Raw genomic sequence first — 27,997 nt, 5'->3', positions numbered from 1 at the left:
AGTCTCATAGTTCATAATTGTTATTTTTGAGACATATTTTTGTGTGTTGTTATTCTGAGATAAAACATTTATAAATACAACATTTATAGACATCTCCATCTGTAAAATTAGAGTTGTGAAATACATTAACATGTACAGTATTTGTGTTATTTCTTTTTATGAAAAGGAATTGTACTTTATGTACTTCTGCATTCAAATATACAAATGATGAATGGTATACTTTGCAAACCAGTTTTCATGTATATTTAGTTGAAATTAAAGTATTTATAATTAGAATACATTTTCTTTTATTATATTTACATTATTTATTGTATAATATACTATAACTCAGTAGTGTCATGAGGACATGTATTCTGCTTAATAAATTAAACCTACATTGTGTATCACGTAATCATGTTTAGTTTATGCATGTGTCATGATGTAAATCTAACACAAACCCCACCTCTGTAAATCCAGTATATAATATTCCCGCACTGTCCATCTGACACCCTTCATCTGGATCATGGCACTGCAAATCATCTCCGTGGTTCTTTTCACTGTGTTTTTCTCCGAAGGTACGTCATACAGGATTTATTTCCATGTGTCCATCCATTTATTTTATAGCTTTGCTGATAAAGGAACTTTAATTACATTTTGTGAGTCTTTTGCAGATATTTATTTAATTGTTTTAAAAAAATCTTTTTATCTTCTCATTGTCTTTCAGCACTGACACTGACGTGCTCTAACTGTACCACTGACGTTCCACCTGGAACATGCTCACCAACTGCTATCTGTTCTTCAAGTTCACAGTGCAGTTCCGTGACCACCAAGTACATGAACACGTACGGTAAGAATAACATGATTATGAAACATGCATTTGGTAAGGAATATGTTATTGACTGGGTTTGCTAGTGAATCTTCTTTATTTTTAATGTTGTTGATTGTAGATGTTGTGAAGAGTTGCGCTGCTGCCTCGTGTGTTAATTCGAGCATAAATGTTGGAGAGTTCTGGACGTCCTCCAAATGCTGTTCTTCAGACTTCTGCAACAATTCTACAGGTACTATAAACATGTGAATGTAAAGGAGGAAAATATTATTAATAAATATTTGTATTAAATAACATTTGAAAAACCTCTATACTGAACAACAAAGAACAATATTAACTATTGAGCGGTGGTAACCAGAGAGAAATGCACATTTCATACGGATTACATAAGCAGAGAGCAGTCTGTTTTCTTTCGTTTTGAATTGTTTTGTTTAAAAGTACACATTTCAAGCTTTCTATAGATATATTTCTCAGGTCTGTGAGGCAAGTAGCTTTTAATAGCAGCGGTAAATTTTTTAATAGTTAATTTATGAGACGAGCTCTAGTTCACGTGCCGGCGCCTCCATGTCCTGATTATATAGCCTGCAATATTTACTTCTTATTTATTAAATCCAGGCAATTGGTTGATGAAACATTGATTTAAATTAAGATACAATTAATACAAAACGAAATTCACTTTAAAGAAAGGCTTTCTACAAAAACAAACTTAATGAAGTGGTCAAAATCATGTCTGCCCACTCGTCTCCCGATATACTGCGCATCTTATGCATGATCTTACTCATGCTTTTCACTTTTCACATAATCAACATAGATGAAATTGAAAAATAAATATTTTTTCTTAAACATAAATATGAAACTAAATCGTTTTATTTAATGACTAGGCTACAACACGTAGGCCTATTGTACAGAGAAATTTAATGTCGGAGCGGGATTTGAGCGAACGCCGTCTTACCTTTGAGCATGGGGAGACGATTTTCAAACAATCATCGAATATTATTTTACTTGATATGCCAATCCTTAATATTTGGTGTTTAAAATGCCTATTTGAGGTCTCTGTGAAAGATTAAAAGCAGTCTTTTAGTCCCGCTTTCAAAGCGCTCACGTCCTTAACATTGTTTTTTCCTCATAAATGCGAAACACGAAAAATAAAATGAAATGAATATTTTATGTTCTGTGGAGAGCCAACCCTTCTTCATCCGGTGGGTAGTATTACTTTTGGTTTGCGCAGTGTATTTCACAGAATGACAAAAAAATATTTTGCCACCTAAAAGTTAAAGATTTTTTGTGTCACGTCCGTAACGCATGTGTAGCCTATTTCCCTCATATTAAATATAAAACGGATGTGTAGACTGATATTTTTCTAATGTCTGGACTCCTTTATTAAGGGAGTATGGATATATAAACAGACGTTTCAATATTTTGGTATTAAATGCATTTTCTGAGAATTTATATTTCAAGTTTTGACTGCAAATGTCATGTCCATAAGGCTGGAATTGCTCAATAGTAATTTAAAGATGTGGTAGCATTAGATTTGGACGGGAAGGATAACTCTGGGAGTTGGAAGGGGTGTCTTCCATGTAATACAAAATGAGAAATTTTAAAGAATATAGGCTACTGGTCATTTTCTTCAATGCATTTGCAATGAATGGAAGTTTCAAACTTCAAAAAGGGCACAGAATCACCACAAAAGTGGCCCATACATATTTGATGTCGTTATTGACTGATAATCTTTATTTCTAGTACATCATTGATTTGAAATCAAGAACCAGGTCATTCTGACTGCTTTTGTGAACTGGATCAACTGAATCAGGGAAAAGATCTCACTCAAAAGAATAATTTATTTCTGAATCATGTTCTTTTTTCAGAGAGTTAATGTTTAAATAAGTATGTTCATCATACAAAGCCATTGTATAGATTCAGAAGATGTAAATATAACGCACAAGCCCTATGGATCACTTGTATGATACTTGTGGTGTTTCGTGCCCTTTTTGAAAGTCTCTGACAATATGGCGACAGTGGCTAAGGCTTTTTAATGTATGTCTAAGTTCAAATGTCTCTGCTTTTCTTTACAGCTTCAGACTCAGAGAATGGATTGAGCTGTGACACCTGCATTGATACAAACTGCACAAACACACTGAAATGTAAAGGTGACGAGAACCAGTGCATCACTGCAGAAGGTGATTCATGGACAATTGCTTATTAAAATCGAATCTATGCAGAGACAGAATTGCTGTTTCCTAATGTGAATTACTCTTCTCTTTTTTTCTCAGTTGGATTAAATGGCATGAACTTAATTGTCAAAGGATGCACAAGCCAAAACATCTGTAATAACAGTGCAATAGTGAGCAGTGCACTACCCTCAGGACTAAATATATTTAATTTTTCATGTCTTGAGGCAAAAAATACACCTGTTTCTGCTGGAACCAGTACTTTTTTCCAACTGAAATCTGGTTTTCTTTTGGTTTTCTTTGTATTTGGATGCTCAGTTTTGTCAATGTAAAGCAGTTTCAAGCTTTTTTGATTAATTGAGGGAAATGTATTTGTTGAAAATGATCACCTGTCTAATAAGCTTGCTGTTGTATTTCTAATCATGAAGTTAATCATGTAAAATAACCATTTATTAACATTTACTTTATTAGCAGTCTTATTAAACACTAAAATTTGAATGATCAAAATCCCTCGCTATATTCTTGTCGCTGTGCAGAATAATTAGAAAGAGAGGAAAGTAACAGGGATTAATAATTTCGTATTGATGAAAGTTGAATTACAGCACATTTTCCCTGTTACATGAGTCCATACACTTTAGGTGTGCTTTGTATATTTATAGTAGTATTTTTAAGATAAAAAATACACTTCTCCCAATAGATTGCATTTTGAGGACACAGTAAGAGATCATATGAAATTAGGTTTGTGATTTAATAAGATGAAATGATGAATTAATTTACATAATTCATCAAGCAGTACTTCAATGTTGATAATGTAATGAATGTCGAGTATTCAAGCCCCTTCATAACTATATAAATATAACATGTTATAATATAATATATTATAATATAATAGTGTGGATAATACATAATAATAGTACATTTGGACAATGTAACATCTGTCAAAGTACTTTTTAAAAATAATTTAAGAAAATATGGTATTATGATATAACATTAGGAGAACAAAAAGGTTTGCTATGAATAAGTTGAAATATGTTTTTCATTAAATCAGATACCATAAACTAATGTTAAATTAGTACAAACACAAGGAAATATAAATGTTGACCATTTGCATCATTGGTTCTATATTAAAGGGGTCTTTGGATGCCCATTTTCCATAAGTTTCAGTGCATGTCTCTTTAAATGATAATGAGCAACTGCTCACCCCACCCCTCTATTCATGTTGACACCTTTCTATTACTGTCTATGGTTGACACAAGACACATAAAGTGCTGCCATGGCAACCTGCTCAAATGGCTGAGGGCAGAAATATGCTAATATGGGACAGTCCGTCAGTGGTTGTGGGCGGAGCATGAGCAATATGACATCATGATTATTGAGAGTCTTTAGGCTTTTTGAGGATAAAAAAAAAAAAAAGAGTGAATGGATTTTTTTCATTGTATGGTGGTTGTGTACACACACTGCAAAAACACATTTATATGCAAACACCATATATAAAAGAGAATTTTGCATCCGATGACCCCTTCAAGCTAGTAGTTTACAATTTGAAAAGACAGTTGGAACATTTTGAGGGTTATGTGACAAAAAATATTTTAAGATTTGTTATCAAAATACCCTGCATGTCTATCTATAAATTTCATATCACAAACAAATGTGTATGCATTTAAATACAACCAAAAACATTGCCATACATAATTCTGCACATATGATTCCATAGAATTATGCATAATTGCTTGTTTAAGAGTTTCTCTGTCATAAGGGTTGAAGTCACACTCTGTGTGCCAAAAAGCAGTTTTTTTTTTTATTTATTCTCTTGATAATTATTAACAATGTAACCTAGTGTAAGATTCACACCTGCAATTTAACTCTGGATTTAGGATTTCAGATCAAGTTTGGTGCTGTCAAGTAGCCACTAGTCTGTGTGTAGATTACTATCATAAAGTTAAAAAATTTGAGGTTGCTCTGAAAAACCTCACTCAACAAGTAGCCTACGAATTCATGGTCATATATTAATAAGGATTTTGGCAAAGTTTGAATTAGATTAAATGGAAATAGATTAAAAGGTTTGCCTTTGAGGTTTGTACAGCTCAGTTGTGTTCTCACAACCACAGTGACACATACATTATTTGGACGTTGTGTGCGTGAGATTTATTTATTCTATCCATCAAAGGAATAATATTGAATCCTACTATGCTATGCCTACTAGATCACGTGACCAAGGAACGTCTGCATGCGTAAATAATGTTAATAAAAATGCCGTCACCATAGTAGCGTAGCGTTCATTCCATTGACCGTATAAAAAAGGTTCAGTCCCGTATTCTGGTGGGCGGGGCCTATCAGTTTCAGTCAGTGGCGCTCGTGGATCAAACGAAACAAAGCAGTCGTCCCAGACACCAAGACAGCTCTCTAATTATGTATTGCTAAAGTTTTCTATCTGGTTTGATGAATAAACGAAAGTCAATATATTCTGTTAATTTTTTTGGAAAGTTGTTTCCTTTCTTTCATTGTTTTCACTCGTGGAAGTGTCTACACGTTTAGAGTTGGAAATGCAGTTATTGATCTGTCCTGAGATCTGTTCTTCGCTGGTTTATCATCATCATCATCATCATCACTAACAGGTTAGTGTGTTCTTATTGTCTCTTTATCCTAAAAAAATTTATTGAAATATTATTAATATATATATAGCCTATAGGCTATATATATATATATATATATATATATATATATATATATATATATATATATATATATATATATATATATAAAATTAGGTATTTACAAGATTATTATTTTTTTGTAAACAATCCTTGTAAGTATTCGATCATTTATTGTCTTTTGTTCGTTTTGTACTTTGTATCCTCCATCATTACATTATAAAATCTATCAGTTGCAATACCTCAAGGCAGATTAAAAACATGAAAAACTTTGGGTTCTCTATAAATAAATAAAAATCGAACACAATGTCTCTTGTCATTATGCTAAATCGAGGCTCAATCTCTGACTAATATCAAACGTCAAGCCAACTTTATCTCGGTTGAAATTTTGTCACTAATAATTATTAAGGTTTATAAATGGCAAGAAGAGTATTAGATTCATAGGTACAGAGCATCACAAATATGTTTTGTTCATTTAACCGAATAAGCATTACAATGATTGATCAGGCGATATCAATAAATTGCATAATCTTTTCATGGACTAAACAATCTCAGGGTAACCTCAACCGTTGCCTAAACGTTATATCCTTGGTACAAATAAATCAAATGGAGCAGCCGTATCTTTAATAGAGCAGCCTGTATTTCAGAAATTCTACTAGTTTGGGGACTCAGTGCAAATATAACAAAGACAAGTATGTTTTACATGGTACACGGTAAGGCAGTCATGTAAGCCTGGATCCAAGTTATTGAATATTTAAAAAAGTAGTTTTTCACTAGGATCTTTTAAAAGTTGATAAGCCTGCCTATTCAGATTTCTGTCCTAACTATGCATCCGTATATGGTTATTATTTGCATTTAGCAACCAAAAGAGACCTGTGATCCATTTTAAGGTTCCTATTCTTTGGTCAAGATCTGTTTTAAAGAAACGCATACTACTTTCCATTGTTTCCCTAAAGATTAATAAATTCTATACATGTAATGCATTCTGTGCCACGGTGCAAATGCTGTGGCACGATTTTGAAAAGTAATTAGTTCATTTGTTACTTTAAAAGGCGCTTGACTGAAAAGCGGAACAGTCCATTTGCAACTTTTGCTCAAAAAAGCACGTCTAGGTTGTGACAAGAATGTCAATTAGAGAGGCCCTCAGTGTAGAACATGGTGATGAGTTCTGTTAATAAATAACTCAGAGGAAAACCAAGAAATATTACATAGACCATTCTGTTATCTCAGAGTTGTACAAAATATCTATTTTTACCTTTAATGACTTTCTCTCTTGCAGAGACATGACTTTAAAGATGCTGGCACAGAATGACATGAATGCGCAAAACATCGGTTGGTGTTTATAGACTTACTAATGTCAGAATTATTTGCGGTCAATGAAATCTTTCCCTCCATTACAATAAGACATTGTTTATGTCATTTTATTATAATTTAGATTCTGAAACCTTTATTTTAAGATAGTAGGATCACTTATTAATTAGTAGCCTATTACTTGCTAATATCCATGTAGTTAGGGTTAGATGACTAAATGATGACAGAATTATAATTTTTGTCTGAGCTATTGATTAACCATTTTAAATAAAGCTTCTTTTGCGTTTGTTCTGTTCTCAGGGCTTCCTGTTTTCAGGATGTCTTCTCTGACAGATGCCTGCTGGAGGTAACCGAAACACACTACAGCCATTTTTTTCACCCTGGACATGGTCCATTGGGCCACTCATCTGGTGACATGTGTCTGGATACAGGCTATAATGTCTTCTGCATTAGACACTTGTCCCCCAACGGCCCCCATCGCTGTGGACTTCTCGGTGCCATACCCCATGACTTACTTTCAGACCCGCAGTCCCATCCAGAACATAGTTACCAACTCCCTTTTCCAAGAGGTCTATGTGGCCTCTCAGAACGTCATCGAGGCAGTGAACATCACTCTAGGGAAACTGTGGGAACTCCGTACGGGACCGGTGGCCAGTCCGGAGTGTGAGATATGCAATTTGTGTGATATCGCAAGAGATCCCTTCCATGAGGACACAGACAATGAGGTGTTGCTCCTAGACACGTTCCTGATGTACTTGTACTCGTGTGGAAGCTCCCAGTATGGAGTTTGCTATTTCCATCAGCTCCATGAAAATGGAAAGCCTCCCGGGCCTTCAAAGTGTTTATTCCGAAAGAAGTTCAACTCTCCGCAGTTCTGTCCGGATTGCATCGCTAGTCCTTTGGGAACTAAAGTCTCCATGGTGGAAGAGGGTCAAACGGTTTACTTCTTTGTCGCGGCAACAGTGAACAGCAGCGTGACTCAAAAATACGGTCGCATGTCCATTTCCGTACGCCGACCAGTTGCAACCGAGGATGGTTTTTACACCGACGTCAGAGGGTTGACGGTTTTGCCTGCTCTCTGGCAGACATACAGCATTGAGTACATCTACAGCTTCTACACGCAGGACTTTGTCTACTTCTTGTCTGTCCAACGAGAGAGAACCGACTTGGACACTTCGCCCTTTCAAACAAGACTAGGCCGTCTACCACGCCACGAGTGGGAGATGCGACGGTATCGTGAAATTGTTTTAGAATGTCGCTTTGAACCCAAACGGCGACGGAGAAGCAACGTCAGCGAACCTTTCAAAGACGTGGTCTACAACGTGGTTCAAGCGGCCCACTTTGGGAAGGCTGGACGGGAGCTCGCTGATGAGCTGGGTGCTGAAGAAGAGGATGATATCTTATATGGTGTGTTCGCTGTAACTGATGACTCTGGTGTTCCTGAAGATGACTCGGCACTTTGTGCATTTCCGATGGATACGGTAAACACAGCAATAGATGACGGAGTGGAGGACTGTTGCAAGTCGGGACCAGAGCAGCTTTCCAGAGGCCTTTGCCATTTTCAGCCCTGTGAGAGCTGCCCACACGAGGTTGGTGCATTTTCAGCTTATTTATTCACCCCTACGATTTTGAACCAGTTTTATGGAAAGCATCCACGACATACTGTCGATTACCACAGAAAACAGTCTATGACTTCTAAAGGAAAAATGCAATTAAGCACCACAAATAAACATGTAAATGCCACACTGTTTTGAATATTTAATTTTAGCACATGACTTTACGTGTTTTGAAGAATTGGCTGGTGGACTGCATTTCTTGTCCATCATAACTTTCCATATGTTGGCTTTAATTGTTTCCGTCTTCAGTCTGTTCCCATTACACTCTCTCATTTTGCATGTTATTGTTTTACATTGAGACCTGCGAAGCTTTCTAAGTGGGCAATGTCGTACCTTGCCACCTTAAGAAAAGCTTAAAGGTATTTTAAAGGACAAGTTCGGTATTTTACACTTAAAGCCCTGTTTTCAGATCGTTTCTGATGAAATACAATGGTTAAGATTGAACTTTGGACAAATGCTGCTGTCCCGAGAATTTTAGGTTTTTGTGTTAGCACCCCCCCACCTTAACAATGGCTGCATAGGTGCACTGGAATAATCCTTCCTAAAACGCATTAAACTTTCGTTTACAAAGACGTTAAACTCACAGAGTGGTCAGGGGTGTTCACTGATATGCTCACACAAAAATCGCTGCAAAAGATGCTTTCCAACAGGTTTTATCGTAGTTTTTGTGCTGTGAGACCGCAGCACCTTTACGGTATTACTCCACCGCTTCTTCTTCTGCTTCTTCTGTGTATTCAATGAAATGCCAGTGGTTTGCTTGCAATTGGCAAAGGTGCATTATCACCACCAACTGGGCTGGAGAGTCTATTATTCAAGCTCTCAACGGAAGAATGTACGGGTGTGAGGCGTTTGGAAAAATAGGTCCACAGTTTTACAACGAATGGTAAAACACCTGTTTGAAAGCATCTTTTGCAGCGATTTTTGTGTGAGCATATCAACACCCCTGACCACTCGGTGAGTTTCACGTCTTTGTAAACGAACGATTTTTCCAGTGCACCTATGCAACCGTTGTATAGGTGGGGGGTGCTACCACAAAAACCTAAAATTCTCGGGACAGCAGCAGCTTTCCTGTAGCTCAGTGGTAAGAGCATTGCGTTAACAACGCAAGGTTGTGGGTTCGATCCCAGGGGATTGCACATACCTATGTATAAATGTATAGGATAATGCAATGTAAGTCGCTTTGGATAAAAGCGTCTGCCAAATGCATAAATGTAAATGTCCAAATTTCAATCTTAACCATTGTATTTCATCAGAAACTATCTGAAAACAGGGCTTTAAGTGTAAAATACCGAACTTGTCCTTTAATTGGCTTGCTTCTTTCTTTTTGTTATTTTGTTGTAAAATGGTTTGAGTGACCACAGTCTGGGTCATAAGTCACTTGCTTGTATATTTTGTTTCATGTCTTTGTGTTTGTTAGGATTTCAACTTCTATAGAGAGTAAAAATGGCACTGAATGCACTACACTCATAAAACAATAACTGTGTGGTTTGATTGAAAAAAAAAACATGTAAAAATTCTTTGTAAGTATTTACACTGAGGCTCAGAGATGCAATCTTTTTTTCAAGCACTTATTAAGTGTTGCACTTATACAAAATGCAAAAACAGTTTTTGTCAATGCAGGAATTAAAAGCAACTATTGTGGTCCAATAGAATTATTGGGGAAAACACAGTTGTAAAGCCATTTGGCACCCGCTGGACAGTTGGTTCAGACAGATAGTCAAAGATAGTTAAAAGTTTTATGAGGTTGATATTGCATTATAGTCACTGTTTTTTTTGGAGGCCGTGCTTTTTGTGACTCTGATCGTCTGAGACATTACTCATGACTTGGAAATGATTTAAAACTTGAATCAGACTTGCAAAACAGTGACCTGCTTGGCCTGCTAGCAAAATAACACTTTAAAACCCCCAGTTTAATTTTTTTTGGTGCTTCCATCATTTTGAGTTTCAACATGCCTTTTAAGACACGATTCTTAAGTAGACTGTGCTTTGCTTTGTGTGTGAGTGTGTGTTTAAATCATTTTTCTTTATTTTTCTGTTATTTATATTTCATATTCAGGCCTCCCATAGCTCTGCTTCTGCTAGACTATCTAACATCTGTTAAATAACTTACTAAAATCTAATGTTCCCCTGCTCTGTATTACAGCAGGATTCTTAGAATACAATCTCAGCAACTTACAGGAGATGCTAACTTCATTTTCTTTCATTATAGAAAGCATTAAAAGTCTGATTTTCAGTTTTGTGGAAGGTTTTGGAACATTAAAAAAAATGTGAATGGAAAAAATGCACTTGTAAGGCAAAGTGTTATAGAGGAACATTTTTGGGCATGCGGCAGATAGAACACTTTTAGGCTCCACTGAGGGTATCAGAGAAACTTGAAATTAGGGAGGAGGACATTGAGTTCATGATTATGGTATGTGTTCTAAAACTAGCATGAGGTTGTCTACGAAGTATGTTAAACACTCTTTTCTAAGCCATTTTTGCACTTACTTTTAACCAGTAAGTGTCAGATGATTTTTTTTTGTGGATATATGAAGTCAGTCAAGGGTTTCCTCTTGGTTTGATATATCTAATGCAGTGACACTGGATTCATTTTTGTATGTCTGAATTCTTTTTGCGGGCACTTCATATTTGCAAGAACTTATTTGTATCATAAAATATGCCTATAATGCTAATGTACATTTGAAATGAGTTGGAAGCAGCATAAATGTGTGGCAAGTGTTTTAAAATATGTGAAGATCATTCTTTCAGCGTCCAGATGAGAACTGCCTACTTTTACGCAATCCAAATATCCCTGTAATGTGTGGGAGAATGTCTCAGAAATCTCAGGGTGTGATTGCGAGTTCGGTGCTATAAAAACACAGTTTACAGATGGTATGTGTGTCTGAGTGTGTGTTAGTGTAGTTAAAAGAAGAGTTTATCCATTGCGGTCAATGTTTATGGGAAATGAGTGGAAAAAGTAGAAAATTACAGTGTAATTTTTGAGATTTCAATGAGAGACACAGATTACTCATTTTGTTAAAAAGGATGATTTAGCATTTTGAACAGGTACAAATGTTTTTTTAAAAACATCATCTGCATAGAGCTAGTTTAGTTTGTGGTAAATCAGTCTACATAGTAAAATATTTAGATTAGAGTGTTTCCACACTGGGAATGCATTAGTGAGAATTGTGCTGTCTTTGTGACCAGAGGCACAGAGAAATTTGAGTCTGAGTTTGTTTGTGTTATGGTTGAGTTATTGTGGTAAGATTCTATTGGTGGCCTAGTTTACTGGAATATCCTATTTTTTATTTTAAATATTCCTCGCAAAACATTGTCATACAACTGCCATTTTATCTGTGAAAGCATTTACATTACACTTACATTTAATCATTTAGAAGCAATCAAACCAACAATAGGTCTGTCTATCTGTCTGTCTGTCTATCTGTCTGTCTGTCTATCTATCTGTCTGTCTGTCTATCTATCTGTCTGTCTGTCTGTCGTTCATTGTTCTATCTATCTGTATGCCTCTCTATCGTTAATTGTTCTATTTATCGTTCGGTCATCGTTTTGTCTATCTGTCTGTCTTTTTTTATATACAAATTTATTTTGTATTTACTATATATTTTTAACTATATAACTTTTTTTATTTGCTTTGTATTGACCTATTTAAAAAAAAAAATTTTTTTATTTTTTTCTTCCTTTTTTGAACATCCCGAATGTTATTTTCATGTTATGTTCATTCTAGTTATTTATTTACAAACATGCAAATAACTTTTGTGTTGAAAATGAATGAAAGTGTTTGTGAAAATGTCGAACTTTTGGATGTTGTACCACGGAGCATCTATTATAAAGACAGACAAAGAGATATCTGTAATACAGCAGTGCAACTCTGTTTTCTTGCATATGTGTGATCAGAGCATGGAGCACAATATGACCTGCAGAGATCAGCCCACCCTGGTGTCTCAGCCGTACTACAGAGTAGACCTCTTCAACAGACAGATGAGAGGTGTTCTGCTCACTTCTATACTGGTCACCAGCATCGAGAACAAGACAGTGGCTCATATAGGCACATCAGATGGGAGACTCCTGCAGGTGTGGATCAGAAAGAAGACAGTTGCTAGCTATGCCGGTTTGATTTATCATTATATCAACCTCTTTTCTTTTCACTCCACAGCTTGTCTTGAGAAGGTCCAGCCCTGTCATCTTTGCGAATTACTCCCTTGTAGAGAACCAGAAGGTGTCGTCTACCGCAGCGGTTCTCTCCCCAGACCATCTACTGTTTGTTGTTGGAGATAAGGTATGATCCAGATAAAGTTCCAGCCATGATTTCACATGCAAGAAATATTCCAAGTGGACATGGCCAAGTTTCCAGAAGGCTTTATTCCTTCTTTGGGCTAATAAAAGTTCTATATTCATAACTGGCAGATGATTCAGGTACCTCAGAGAGGTCCAGGTTGCCGACACTTCCTCACATGTGCCATGTGCCTGACCGCACCAAAGTTCATGGGGTGTGGATGGTGCTCGGGTCAGTGCACCTGGGCTTCTGAGTGCAGGGGATACTGGGGAAATGAGTCATGTCCGCCCGGCATCACAGAGGTGAGATATGATTTGAAAATTAATCGTACGGTCTACAACAAGACTGTAGATGTAAAGAATGGATACATTTATATATACAGTGAGGAAAATAAGTATTTGAACACCCTGCTATTTTGCAAGTTCTCCCACTTGGAAATCATGGAGGGGTCTGAAATTGTCATCGTAGGTGCATGTCCACTGTGAGAGACATAATCTAAAAAAAAAAATCCAGAAATCACAATATATGATTTTTTAAACTATTTATTTGCATGATACAGCTGCAAATAAGTATTTGAACACCTGTCTATCAGCTAGAATTCTGACCCTCAAAGACCTGTTAGTCTGCCTTTAAAATGTCCACCTCCACTCCATTTATTATCCTAAATTAGATGCACCTGTTTGAGGTCGTTACCTGCATAAAGACACCTGTCCACCCCATACAATCAGTAAGAATCCAACTACTAACATGGCCAAGACCAAAGAGCTGTCCAAAGACACTAGAGACAAAATTGTACACCTCCACAAGGCTGGAAAGGGCTACGGGGAAATTGCCAAGCAGCTTGGTGAAAAAAGGTCCACTGTTGGAGCAATCATTAGAAAATGGAAGAAGCTAAACATGACTGTCAGGGCGCTTTCACACTGGCAGTTTAGTGCGGACCGGGGCACGGTTCGCATGAAAAATCGCTAATGTGAACGCTGTCATCGGACCCGGGTGCGCACTAGAGTACCGAACCCGAGACTACCTGGAGGAGGTGGTCTGAGCTCGGTTGCTCCCGAACCGTGGTGCGGTTCGCGTTAATGTGCAAGCAACACGGACTCGGGTGCTCGCTTGTTCAGGAAGTATAGTATCCCGCGCATGCGTATCACTGTCGATATCATTGTTTGATTGCGTTTGCGATGACCAGTGATGGGCAGTAACGCGTTAGAAGTAACGCGTTACTGTAATCTCATTACTTTATTCAAGTAACGAGTAAAGTAAGGGATTACAATTGCAAAAGCAGTAATTAGATTACTGTTACTTTCCTGTAAGCAGGCTGCGTTACTGCGTTACACTGCGAGACTGTCTCGCGAAGTGAGCCGTGACTCGTGAGTGACAAATGACATGAGCGCCGCGAAGTCAGTGGTAAACACTATGGCAAGCGATCGCGTTCAAAAGTCTTTAAACGAAACGCGTGAATTTTGACGCGTCAACACGCACCGTTTGTCCGTGTTCAGACGTCATGTTTATTCATGAATGATGTCGTAATGGTAAACTGGTATGAACGTGCAAACACGTTATATTCGTTCATGAGGGATAATGCATTGTTGTGAGTGATGTCAGTCTTTATGTCATGATTTGTCATGCCTTTTTAAGTTGTTCGTTTAACATTATTTCCCAAGGTAGAAAAGACAACAGCTCTTAGAATGGGTCTTTTATTTTAGCAAACTGCCAAAAAAAACCTTTTCAGACTGTGTGCAGCTGAACCAAGAAAAGCTTAAGATTGCATGGAGCTGATAAGCATGAATGGCAGAAAAAAAAGACTGCAATTAAAAAACAAAACAAGAGAAAATTATTTTAATGCAAGCAATAAAAAACTGCACACATCAGCTGTGGAATAAAAGAAAAGAAATGCATGATCAACTAGATTAAGGCAAACTCCTGTCTTAATTTAAACCCTGTCCACCACCCCCAAAGGTTTCACAAAGTTATTCTTGCCACTGTAACTTATGGCTTCCTAAAGACAGGTTTATGGGTAAATAAATGAATAATAATTAGAAAAATATACCAGGGCTTTGCATTTGTCCTTCGGTCGGTCATTCACTTGTCTGAGTAAAAACACTTGTTAGAACAGGAATTTTTTTTTTTTTTTTTTTTGTGTGTGTGTGTTGTAAATATCATTTATTCCGAATCAGTATTCTCATCAGTTCAGTCAGCTTTAACATATATAAATCGGCATATTTATGATATTTTAACCTTTATAAAGGGCATTTTTCCCTAATCGTTTGCTTCATCTTTCATTTAAAATTCTTAAATTTGATCAATAAATTACAATAGAATAATAACATGCTAAAGGGCTGTTACCAATCAAATAAACTGCATTAAATAATGTAATGAGATTATTTAAAATATTTTTTGAATATACAAATAAGAAATATTATTTGTGCATAGAAATAATATTTATAAACCGCCAGTAGGAGGCGGCAGGCGACCATCTTAATGAGTGAGTCATTGATGCAATGTGCATAAAGTTAAAATACTGAAACTAATAAAACAAGTTTTAAAAAAGAATGTTTAATTTGATTAAATTTTAGATGATGGAATATGCAGAAAGAATAGAATTAAGCAGAAAGGTCTATGGCTTTACATAGCTTATTCATTTCGTGCATCATGTTTTTGAAAAGTAACTAGTAAAGTAACTAGTAAAGTAACTAATTACTTTTGAAAATAAGTAATCAGTAAAGTAACTGGATTACTTTCTTGGAGAAGTAATCAGTAATCAGTAACTAATTACTTTTTCCAAGTAACTTGACCAACACTGGCGATGACGTAAGATCACTGCAAACGCACCTGGGTTCGATACAACTAATTAAGTGTGAAACCAGACCAACGCTGCGGGGGGCGCCGGGAACTAGCGCACTCGGGTTCGGACCGCAGCAAACGAACCCAGTGGGAAAACGCCCTAAATCTCCCTCGGACTGGGGCTCCATGCAAGATCTCACCTCGTGGGGTCTCAATGATCCTAAGAAAGGTGAGAAATCAGCCCAGAACTACGATGACAATTTCAGACCCCTCCATGATTTCTAAGTGGGAGAACTTGCAAAATAGCAGGGTGTTCAAATACTTATTTTCCTCACTGTATATGTTTATACATGCACTGCCCGGCCAAAAAATAAGTTGCACTTTGGATTTATTATTGGATCATAATTGCTGTGATTGTAATGTTTCTAGCATGTTACATGTTTGGCAACTGTTCTTCTAACCCTAATTGATGGAGTGTGTAGCTTTTAATTTCTTAAACAACCATGTATGAACTAGGAAGACACATCATGGCCATATTCCATATTTCCATAATTTTTTGGTCAAGGTCTTGTATTGTCAATGCAAGAGTCAAGCACTTTGTAAAGTTTCCTCCAGCACATCCCAAAGACTTTCAATTAATTTAAGGTCTGGACTCAGAGGTACCGATTCATGTGTGAAAAATTATTCTTCATGCTCCCTCCCAACCATTCTTTCACAATTTGAGCCTGATGAATCTTGACTTTGTCATTCTGGAATATGGCCATTATGTTTCTTCCTACATGATTATTTAAGAAATGAAAGCAACACACTCTATCAATTAGGATTAGAAGAACTGTTGCCAAACATGTAACATGCTAGAAACATAATAATCATGGCAATAATGATCTGACTCTTAAGCATTTGCCTATTTAAATCCAAACAGTGACTTTTTGCTTTTTTGGCCGGTAGTGTATATACATGTGTTTATATATGTTTACCCACAGGGTAATAGAAAGCATTTAGCAAATAAAACATGAATGGAAATGTTCTGTGCTCAGTTTTTCCCCAAGACAGCGCCCCCTGATGGTCAGAGTGAGATGACTCTGTGCGGATGGGAGTTCCAGTCGCCCATGCGACCCGCCATCACGACCAGAACCCATGAGGTGAAGCTGGGTGAGACCGCCTGTGTGGTCCAGCCTCACAAAAGCAACAACACACAGTAAGTATTCCTGATTTCCTCTTCTTACAGATGATGAATAACAATAAAAGGGGAATTTTCCTCTTACACTCTACTGGTCAAACTTTGGTGGCAGTATTTATTTGTATTTTTTTCTTTAAAGAAATTAATGCTTTATTCAGCAAGAATGCATTAAATACATGCAAAGTTTTGTGTGTAAATTTACACTTTGTTGAAAAAATTAACAAAAATTTAAAAAATTCTTTCTAACTTGCTATTCATCAAAGAATCCTGAAAAACGTCGTTTTGTTTCCACAAAAATATCAAGAACTGTTTTCAACATTGAGAAGAAATGTTTCTTGAGCTAAAATCTGCATATTAGAATGATTTCTGAAGAATCTTGTGACACTGAAGACTGTTGTTATGATACTGAAAATGAATAATTTTTCACTGTTTGTCTATATTTTTTAATTAAATAAATGTAGCCTAGGTAAGCATAAGACACTTCTTTCAAAAAATCATTAAACAGTTTTACTAACCCAAACTTAATATATAAATTATAGAAAACCTTTGTCAAATTCACTCGGTCTTAACTGCACAATGAAAAAGTCATTAGGCAGTTAGGCTTAATTTTCACATAAATATTTGCAAATAGATTTTCAAAGCTCATGGAAAGTAGAAAGATTTTTGGTTAAATTTTACATGGTTGAATGAAGGTAAGTGTTTAAGTCATGTAACTGGTCATTTTTCTGCCCAGCTTGTTGTGTAAGATCCGCTCTGGGGCGTCAGAACCACTTTATAAACCAGTGAACGTCACAGCAAAAGTGCACGAGGGCCGAGTGGAGGGGCGTTACTCGATTGAAGGAAGTGCAGAGATGCCTGGATTCACCTTTGTGGTAATTAGTTCATTCGTTACACAAGCAAAACATGCATTTTCTTGTCAACTTGATTTTTTTAAGAATAGTCATTAGCATGTGTGTGTTGACAATAGATTACCTTTGAGCAACATCCTTTTTTCACCAGGTTCCAAACATCACTGAGGTTCAACCTGACTATGGGCCGGTGGACGGAGGAACCCACATCACCATCACAGGTCCTTATCTGGACTCTGGCAAGAACAGGAAAGTTACGCTTGATGGAGAAACATGTCCAATCCGAAGGTGTGTGTGTGTATCCATTATATCAGTCTTCAACTGGTGGCCTGAAGAGGCACTGCCAATTATATCAAATACATTTGTATGTGAATATGCCTAAAACACAATTTATTATATTAAAATAATGTACACTAACTTAAAAAAAAAAAATGTTTTTATGTCTTTGAAATAAGTCTCATTTGCTCACGAAGGCTGCATTTATTGAATCAAAAATACAGTAAAAAGAGTATTATTGTCAAACATTAAATAAAAATGTCACATAAAATAACAGTTTTATTATTAATCTTGAAAACAGTTGTGCTGCTTAATATTTTTGTGAAAATATTTTTGTGTTTCAGGATTCTTTGATGAGTAGAAAGTTCAAAAGAACAACATTTATTATACTTTTACGTCACTTTTGATCAATTTAATGTCTCCTTGCTGAATAGAAATGAATGACCCCAAACTTTTGAATGGTATTACTTGTATATGATATATTACAGTACTGATTAATTTAATTGTTTTGCAAAATGTGTGAAATATATCATAAAGTATGTAAATGCATGTTATTGTTGGCCAGGTCTAAAATGCACAGTTTCATACAATACGTAATGGTGTTCATGCTTCAGTGTATCTGTGGCCAGAGGAAACCTGTCCTCCATCGTATGTGTCTCTCAGCCTGTGACGGAGGTGAAGGACGTGGTGCTCCGTGTCTACATCGATAAGTCCCGTGTTGTGACCACTAACGTCTTCCGCTACAAAGAGACCCCTGAGATTCTTGCGGTGCTGCCCGATTGCAGCTTCGACAGGTACTGTAGATGCAGGAAGTTATAAGTTGTTTATTGACAACTGAGAAAAGCTTTCAGAAAAAATATGGATTGTCTAACATTTTATCTTGCTGAATTGCAGTGGGTCAAGAATCGTCATTGAAGGCCGAAATCTGGACTCGGTCTACAAAACTGTTGTCTACTTTAAACCCAAAGAAAGCCACCTCAAGCCGGTTTCCACTGTATGAACTGTAAACTTTTGCTCTTGAGATATTTTATACTACTGATCTTTTGCCTTGTGTATTTAAAGGGGTCATATATCATGAGGAATATTGCTTAATATTATTCTAGTATTATTCTGTAACTTTCAGAGCTCAAAAGTTCAAAAAAGATGTATTGAAGCTACTGTAGGATGGAAAAACAGTCAATTCTAAAATCCTTAAGAACATTAAATAGCTAGTTAAGTCATGAAACTCTAGACTAGAGGACGCGGGCTTATAGGTCCTTTGCATACAGTCTACAAGCAATCACATTATTACTGCGTGGCACAAACTGATTGTCCTCTGCTGTTCCTGCAGCCAATAAGAATGCTTGCTATTTAAATAGTCTGGTTCATTGTTTACTGTATCACAGTTCCTCTGAAATCCTCCACCTCTCCCAGCTCCACCTGCCTAAATCTGCTATGGGATTTACTGTATGTTTATTTACGCATTTTATTTAAGCATATCTTACTTACTCACAGCAGCGTGTCTGTGTATCTATTTGCAGTAGCAAGTCCGTTCTTGCTCCACCGCAGCACCAATAATCAACAGCAGCACCGTACCAGATCTAGTCTGCCAAGGCTAAATACAACATTTCCATATTCAATAACATGCTAAAACTATTCAGAGAGTTGTCATGAACAAACTGAAATTTAGCCCACACTGTCATGGTGAGGGAATAAGAAGGTAGCAGGATAGATAATCTTATTCCTACACACTAGTAAAACTAGTCCAACATTGTGTGGTTCCTGGCTGTGTAGCACCTAAAGCTCTGCACATCTTATATAATCTAAATGTTAGAAAAGAGCTGGAGTTTATTTTTACGTTTCAGTCGGATCTGTTTCAGTGGCATGTTTTCAAACCACTGTATCTCATTTCAAATCATATAATCTTCTTAAAGGCACAGCAGCCAATTTAATTAACACAAATTGGATAACTTTAAAATCTAAATGATGATGATTTTTGGCACGATGAAAAACTTTATATGTGGCTTTCGGGGTAATTATAAATGAATAAATTATTATATTATTATAATACATTTTAATAAATGTTTAAAATGTATAAAATGACCTCTTTAAAATTACAAGTATAAGTGTCCAGCTCTCTTTATTTATTTTTCTGTTTAAAGATTATATATGTAGTTGGGTGAATCTACCTACTCTGTTTAGGGTGTGTTCACACTTGTAGTTCGGTTCTCTTGGTTCCTTTGGTCCAGACCAAAAAAGAAAATGACACATTTAGTCCAGGTTCACTCTGTGTTCACACTGTCATTTTTAACACCAAACCTAAAGATGGCAACAACAACAAAATCGCACAAGAGTTCGTTTTAATCGAACCAAACCTGCCAAGTGTGAACACACCTTTAGTGACCACAACAACGCATCGTTTTTGGGTTCTTCGGAGCATGTAAGACTTTCATAATGTTGTCTCGGTTCTTCCACGAGAGCTGCGCTTATAAATGAAAGATTAAAGTGTTTTAAAGCTTTACGTTTGCAGTGCAGCCTTAGTGTTTTCAGATTGCAGCATCATAGCGAACAGATATATATTTGTGGGCACATGGCACAACCTGACATTCGCCTTGTTTTACATTTGTTCCGTACTGTTGTTCTCTGAAGGAGTGCAGGGGTAAAGCAAAACCCACCCGAATGGAGTGCATCACCCCCGTCTTCCATCGAGATGAGACCGAAGAGGGCGAGCTCTCGTTTGACATGGACGGAGTGCTTGGCCTGTGGAAACAAGACTTCTCCTACCACCCCTATGGCAGACCCATCCCGTTTGAGACTGAAGGTCACATACTGAGACTCTACCCTGGGTTTGATGAAGTGTCCTTGCATGTATGTATTAAATCACATTATTCCATTGCTGCTCTGACTTTTTTCACTCTCGATCATCTTGCAATGTATGCCTTGATAATGTTTTATGGGGTCCAAAAGTCTGAGACCACATTTAAAAACCTGGAAATAAAGGATTTTAGAATTTTGAACATTTTAAAAGCTAAATCATATTTAAAGATTTCACTAGTAATATCTTTCACTATAAAGACACTGTACAACTTTTTTTTTCTCATGACGCAGCATCAGAAGTTGAACCTTGTGAGTTCTTGCATGTCAATCACGATGACGGTTGGAGACGCTGACTGTGGTGCCAAAGTTCTAGATAATGAGATCACATGCCGGATCCCTAATAATATCACTATTCCCAGTGAGGGTTTACCTGTGAAGGTGAGTGCTTGAAAGTATGTGTAGATCGATAAATGCAGTAATTTTAACTTGTCTTTAGCCAAATCACCTTGATTGCAATTAGTTGCATAATACAACCTTACTCTGACATCAGTATTTTCTCATGCCAGGTAACAGTTAATGGGTACACACATAATGTTGGCACTGTAATCTTGGTCAGTAACCACTATATGGTGGGTATTGTGCTTGGCATACTGGCAGCTCTGGTCACGGGTGCGGTTATGGCCTTCATTGTGCTGAAACATCTGAGGAAGCAGAAAAAAGGTGAGCACATTTCACATTTTCCGTTCATTTAAGCAATGCCAACTCTTATTTTGCGGTCAAATCTTTTCCAGTCATTTTTCAGTTACACATCTTAGCAAGCACAGTTAAGACTATCGATTTTATCAATACTTTTTTTTTTTTTTAAATCCACAGCTTCGCTGGCAGAAAGTCGTCTGTCTTATTTTTCCCACAGTCGTTCGCGTAATAATAGTGTGGATTTATGTCCCTTAGGAGACTACAGACGTGGTGAGACGACACCTTCACATCAGCAACCAATTAAAAAAAGATCATAATGATCGATCACTGAATTATCAGCGTTCTCATATTTTTTTTTATTGAAATATTTTTCAATATAAGTTTAAGATATATAATTGAATGGTTTCTACTATGGATGGGGGAACAGTTCTGGTTCGGTCCTGATTCTAATTCCATGTAATTCCAATAAATGGAACCAAACATTATATATCATAATATATGATTTAATATATTACTATGTCCTACTAAGAGCACAAACCTAATTTCTGTTCACATGAAATATTAGGTCTACACATTTATTTGAAGGCTAAAAATATTTCAGAAGCACTTCCATTTTTCATTGCTCCTTGTAGAACTGCCTGTCACAACCATCATTGCACCCGCTGGGGTCGTGGCGTTCCCCGGCCTGGCCTACACAGGCACCCTGGACACAACCCTGACCCCTCTCATGCCCCCAGAGAAGATCTCCATCACCAGTTTCCGCCCTGAGCTTCTGGAGGAGGTGAAGGACGTGCTGATCCCAGCTTCCATGCTCAAGGTTCACCACCACCAGATCATCGGAAAGGGTATGCTTATAAATCAAATATGCTGAATGCTGCAAATAAGTTCAGTATATTTGCGTTAGAAAGTTTGGGGTCGATAAGATTTTTGAAATGTTTTGTAAGTCTCTTATGCTCTTCAAGGCTGTATTTATTTGATTGAAAATACAGTAAAAACTGAAATATTGTTAAATATTTTTATCATTTTAAATAACTATTTTTTTATTTTAATGCATTTTGGAATGTAATTTATTCATGTGATGCAAAGCTGAATTTTCAGCATCATTACTCCAGTCTTCAGTGTCACATGATCCTTCAGAAAGCATTCTAATATGCTTATTATGCTGATTTTATTTTTGTGGAAACCATTATACATTATTTTTCAAGATGTTTTGATAAATAGAAAGTTCAAAAGAACAGCATTTATTTGAAATAGAAATCTTTTGAAATGTTGTGAATGTCTTCACTTTTTGACTTTTAATTAATTGAATGCATCCTTTCTGGATAAAAGTATTCATTTCTTCTCCTTTTTTTTTTTTTACGTAAAAATATAACTGACCCTAAACTCCAGGGTTTAGAAGATGATATTGCTTCATTTCTCAAAAAATGCAATTACTGAAAAAAGGAATAAGGTCATATTTTGAACTTGAAGATTAATACATGCTTTTTTTTCGTAGGACACTTTGGCACAGTTTACCATGGTTATCTCACTGACCACAACAACAGAGAAATCCATTGTGCTGTGAAATCTCTCAACAGTAAGAAACTCCTCAATGGCTCATAAAGATACTCCTGAAAATCTGAACTGCACTCTTGGGATGACCTACCTGATGAAAAACATTTATTTCTCACAATAAGCTGCCTTTAAAATTGGCTTGCTGTTTGCCGTGTTCCTGTTGCTTAAACCAAGGTCATGGGTTTTTTCCTCTTTGGTAGGAATAACAGATGTGGAAGAAGTGGAGCAGTTTCTGAAAGAGGGCATTCTGATGAAGGGATTTCATCACAGTAATGTTCTCTCTCTTCTGGGTATCCTGCTTCCTGAAGAGGGACTTCCCTTGGTAGTCTTACCTTACATGAAACACGGAGACTTGCGTCACTTCATTCGCTGTGAGAAGAGGGTCAGTTGCTAGAACGTGAACTCAGACACATCAAATATGTTATGTATTTTGCCTTTCACCGTCGCCTTGCACAACAGGTTTGTATTTGGGGATGGATTTCACAACATGACCTCCTGCACTGCTCATAACCTTTATAGAAGTTCCAGGAAGTGATGTTGCCAAAAATTATACAAACTCACTGTGTCTTTTGTACTTATTTATTTGGGTCTTATTTAGTCTTGTTGTCTTATCCTAGAGTCCCACAGTTAAGGATTTGATTGGCTTCGGGCTCCAGGTTGCTAAAGGAATGGAGTATCTGGCACAAAAGAAATTTGTACACCGCGATCTAGCGGCACGCAATTGCATGTGAGTTTTGCACGCACAAAGATTATGAATTAAGGCCCTGATATACTTCAAGCGAAATCGAAGAACAAACTGATGTGACGTCATTTCAAACAAAATCAGGCCCAAACAAAGTTTGTTTGGCGCTTTCGGGAGTTTGAAACAGCTTGCCAAACAAATGTTCATTAAAAGTTCACTTCGACTGGCAAATACCTTCAAACTACTATTGGTCCGTTCTGATTAAAGGGCCAGTTCACCCAAAAATTTAAATGATCCCATAATTTACTCACCCTCAAGCCATCCTAGGTGTATATGACTTTCTTCTTTCAGCCAAACACATTTGGAGTTATATAAAAAAATATCCTGGCTCTTCCAAGCTTTATAATGGGAGTGAATGGTACCAATTTTTTTAAGCCCAAAAAAGTTCATCCATCCATCATAAAAGTAATCCATACGGCTCCAGGGGATTAATAAAGGCCTTCTGAATTGAAGTTTTTTTGTAAGAAAAATATCCATAATTATAACTTTATAAACTGTAAGCACTAGCTTTGCATTCTTATCTTTGCTTTATTTTAATTTGCCTATACCAACTATTCTTATGTATGTTAAATGCACAGTGAAGTTCAAAGTGCAACTGTGAATTTGGTACTGACTCATTCAATGTTCTCTCAAGGCTTGATGAATCCTACACCGTAAAGGTAGCAGACTTCGGAATGGCTCGAGATGTGCTTGAGAAGGAGTACTACAGTGTCCAGGATCACAGGAAAGCCAAATTACCTGTTAAATGGATGGCCATTGAGAGCCTGCAGACGCAGAAGTTCACGACCAAGTCAGATGTGGTGAGATATGAAAATGAAATATGCTTACGTTTAACTACTGGATTACAGTAAGTATTAATTATACACTGTTTCTTCTTAACTTTTTATTCTGTCTTTGACTGCAGTGGTCTTTTGGGGTTCTGATGTGGGAGATGCTCACACGAGGAGCCAGCCCGTACCCTGAAGTTGACCCATATGATGTCACACATTACCTCTTAAAGGGACGACGGCTACCTCAGCCACAGTATTGTCCAGGTCCCTTGTAAGTTTCTCTATTTTTCTACAGGATGCACTTCTACTCCAACTTACTTTTCTTAGTTGATCGATAATGTTGGTGTATAGTAGAAAGTTTGGCTTACACAGGCTGGTTTTATTCTGCAGTTGTTTTCCATTCTTCCATTTGTTTTTAGACATTGCTCCACAAGAGTGACATGGCCTTTTGGAATTTCAATGGTTTTAAGTAGCTGTCAGTCCGTTTAGTGTTTTTCCACCATTTGAGGTTCAGAGGGTTTAGAGCTTACTCAGTATTCAGAGCGGTGGAAAAGGTCAATCGAAAGGTTATTGTGAATGTCCCTTCAATTATCCATCACCTCAAGCACTACACTCATAGAGTTAATCATCATTCACTTTCAGACAGAGGGAAATATTTAAAAATCCCAAGTGACACTGCAAAACTTTGTAAACCTTGAGAAATTTCCAGCAATCACTAACCCAACTTTTAGCTTTTAGCCAGAGTTGAACTGTGAAAAATATGTCTGGGAATATTCTAAAAGAGTTCCATGATAACAAAATACATTTTTCCCCCCCGTTTTTTCTCTCTTAAATTTTAGATATTTAAAGCAAAACAAAAGTATTAACTTTGTTTTTCTTGGATATAGTTACAGAAGCTCCATATACACACACAACACTTAGTTCTGGTTCTCTAATCTGATTGACTGAGAGCCTTTTCCAGTCATAAATTATATTGAACAACAGAACTAGATTTTAAAGGGCAGAGTTGGAAACTCTGGAACACTGAGTCACTAACCATTCCTTAAATTATGACAGAGTTGTAACAGGATGTGGAAACATAACGGGTGGTGAAGTTCAGCCATGGAAACTGTGATTGTGTTTGACTCAAGATCATATGGGGTTACTATGACGTCAGATGCCTGATTTGGAAATATAGTATGACAAAGCCGGTCACTTTTCAATTGAGGTGAGCCAGTTGAGAGATGACTGACCCTCACCTCTCTATCTGCAGGTTTGCCATTATGCTACAGTGTTGGGACCCCGACCCTGAGAAGAGACCAACCTTCTCCACACTGGTGTCCGCTGTAATGAGTATCCTGTCCAGCCTGGAGGGGGAACACTACATCAGCCTGAAGGTCACATACGTCAATCTGGACCAGCCCCGGCCCTACCCCGCTTTAACAGACTCTGCCGATGAATATGATTCGTCAGATGCAGATGATGCAGGCTCAGTCTCTAGCTGATTGGCTAACTGGTTTGATACTCTCTAAAAAGGGAGTCTTTTTCACAGCCTTGCTGACAAGGCAGTAGGTGTGTTCGACTTGAAGTGGTGCTGCGCAGACTGATCGGTGTATGACATCAAAGTAACGCGAGAGCGATTCAAAAGCATACGAACACACTACACACCTAATAACTGTGCTTTAAAGAGGACTTATTATGCTTTTTTCTTTAGTGTGTACTGTTGCTGTTTGAGCATGAAAAAGGTCTGCAAAGTTACAAAGCACAAAGTCCACTATACAGGGAGTTCTTCTCTATATCAGTAGGCACTGTTTCTGAACTCCCTGAAACGCCTCGATTGTAGTCTTGAGTTTTCTTCCTGGTAACCATAATTCCCGCCCAAAGGCATACACAAAATAATTTGTAGTGTGTTGAGACTTGCGGTTATGGTTAGGGTTGTGACATTTACGAAAAACCCCCGAAGCAGTTGACCAATCACACTGGTCCAGCCGACCAATCAGCACATTGTTCTTTTAGTAAGGAGGGGCTTCATAGAGACAGGAACTAAACAGAGCGTTACTGACAGACTGGGAAGAGAGGTTCTGCAACAATGTTAAATATGTGAAAAATAAAGTTATTTTTAAACATTTAAGTATGCAAACCTATTCTAATAGACCCCAAAAACAAAATCAAGACTTTGTAAAAGCCAATAATGTGGCCTCTTTAAATAGCATGCTAGAATACTACTTAAACAGTACTATTTCAACAGTATCCATACTGGTGCACGGTATATGGACTTAATAGGGGCTTTTGTACTCAGTTATAGGACTCAGTTCTATACCGAGAACTGCAGAGAAACTCTGTCACTTACGTCTTGCCGTTCTGGTTGTTGTGTGGGATTTTTATTTTGACAACGCTGAGAACATCTTCCTTAGTTTATATTTGATAAGTAAACAGTAGAAAGAAAGTAAACAGTATACGAAAAAGTATTATAGCATTTGGCTTGTGGTTGATGCCCAATGTCGCTGTCTGAGCAGAAATACATAATCATGTTTCGCTTGTTCCCTTCAAAGTCGCGTTGGATTTCCTCCTTAGCTTAAAGGTGGAGAAGTGCCTGGATTTCGGCGGTATTTCCATATTATTGGAGTTAATATATAGGCTATAAACTGTGTGTGTTTACATAGCTTTTTAAAAATGGCGGGTACCGGTGTTTCACATGTGTTCGACCAGTCAACGTACACTTACGTCACTGGTAGTTCCTTTTGTGCTAGGTCATGCTGCCTTCATGTGCTATCAGAATTATCATAAATATGGGTTTCCTAGTTAAAAATTGGACATGAATGCCCTCTCAAGTCATATTTAACTCTGGGAATCTTGGGGATAATTTTGATACCTAAGTTCCCTAGTTGGGCGGGCAATAAACTTTAAACATGGCCGAGGGGAGACGATTGCTGCTGTGACTGCTATTCTTTATTAGTTTTTCACAACAGCTACATCGCCTTGTCTTGTCATTTAAAGTAATGCATATTTACATATATGAATAATCATTTGAAGCGTATTGTATGATTCCTGTTCTTTTGGCAAACAAAGCACTTGAATGCGACGAGCTCGTAATCACGGCTTCAGAAGTGGGAAGTAGTACATTTCCGATAACACGTGAAGGCAGCATTCAACCCTGGTCTGAAGTAGGAGCTAATTTAGTCCCCCCAAAAGTCATTCCTATAACTAAAATCGTTCCCTGTGCGAACAAGCCAAAAAGTTTTAGGAACTATGAAAACGTTCCTCCGGTGCGAAAGCCCCTATTAGGCTTTTATAATTAAACATTTTATAATGTAGCCTATGCATGGAAGAGTTGGATGACCTAATATAAAGTTCTGTAATGAACCTCTAGATGGTGCAGACTTTCAATCATATTGAGTGTGCTCAACCTTCAAATACTTGGTTAGCATTTGCCTTAGCAGTGCAGCACACTTTCAGAAACCCTCCACCTTCCCCAGCTCCACCTGTCTAGATCTGCTACGAGTAATTCATGTACGCTATATTGTACAGCAGCAGCATGTCTTATATACTCA

The 27,997-nt window shown here is 37.2% G+C and overlaps 1 protein-coding gene and 1 long non-coding RNA gene across 5 annotated transcripts; both read left to right on the top strand.

Annotated features, from left to right (window-relative positions):
- The first annotated feature begins 188 nt into the window (after positions 1-188).
- Positions 189-4,130, top strand: LOC309487717. Its single transcript, XR_014201906.1, has 4 exons — positions 189-554; positions 704-1,037; positions 2,878-2,982; positions 3,076-4,130. It is a non-coding gene; the product is annotated as an uncharacterized lncRNA (long non-coding RNA).
- Positions 4,131-5,307: 1,177 nt separating this feature from the next.
- Positions 5,308-26,577, top strand: mst1rb (macrophage stimulating 1 receptor b). Of its 4 annotated transcripts, XM_082155447.1 has the most exons (22): positions 5,309-5,588; positions 6,904-6,956; positions 7,236-8,524; positions 12,446-12,622; positions 12,705-12,827; positions 12,956-13,126; positions 16,643-16,803; positions 17,519-17,657; positions 17,785-17,921; positions 18,524-18,703; positions 18,804-18,903; positions 20,538-20,756; positions 20,997-21,143; positions 21,272-21,425; positions 21,579-21,671; positions 22,034-22,246; positions 22,897-22,977; positions 23,156-23,337; positions 23,573-23,682; positions 24,332-24,497; positions 24,602-24,738; positions 25,720-26,577. In XM_082155447.1, the coding sequence occupies exons 3-22, from the start codon at positions 7,322-7,324 to the stop codon at positions 25,949-25,951; spliced, it is 4,125 nt and encodes a 1,374-aa protein (XP_082011573.1). In that variant the 5' UTR covers positions 5,309-5,588; positions 6,904-6,956; positions 7,236-7,321; the 3' UTR covers positions 25,952-26,577. The 4 variants fall into 4 exon arrangements, with proteins under 4 accessions (XP_082011574.1, XP_082011573.1, XP_082011572.1 ...); XM_082155448.1 differs by lacking the exon at positions 6,904-6,956 and having other exon boundaries at positions 5,308-5,588; positions 18,539-18,703; XM_082155446.1 differs by lacking the exon at positions 6,904-6,956.
- Positions 26,578-27,997: the final 1,420 nt, after the last annotated feature.

This window comes from Leuciscus leuciscus (genome assembly GCF_965113295.1).
Source record: "Leuciscus leuciscus genome assembly, chromosome: 23".
In the NCBI taxonomy this organism is placed as follows: Eukaryota; Metazoa; Chordata; class Actinopteri; order Cypriniformes; family Leuciscidae; genus Leuciscus; species Leuciscus leuciscus.
This window is presented reverse-complemented; position numbering and strand designations above follow the sequence as displayed.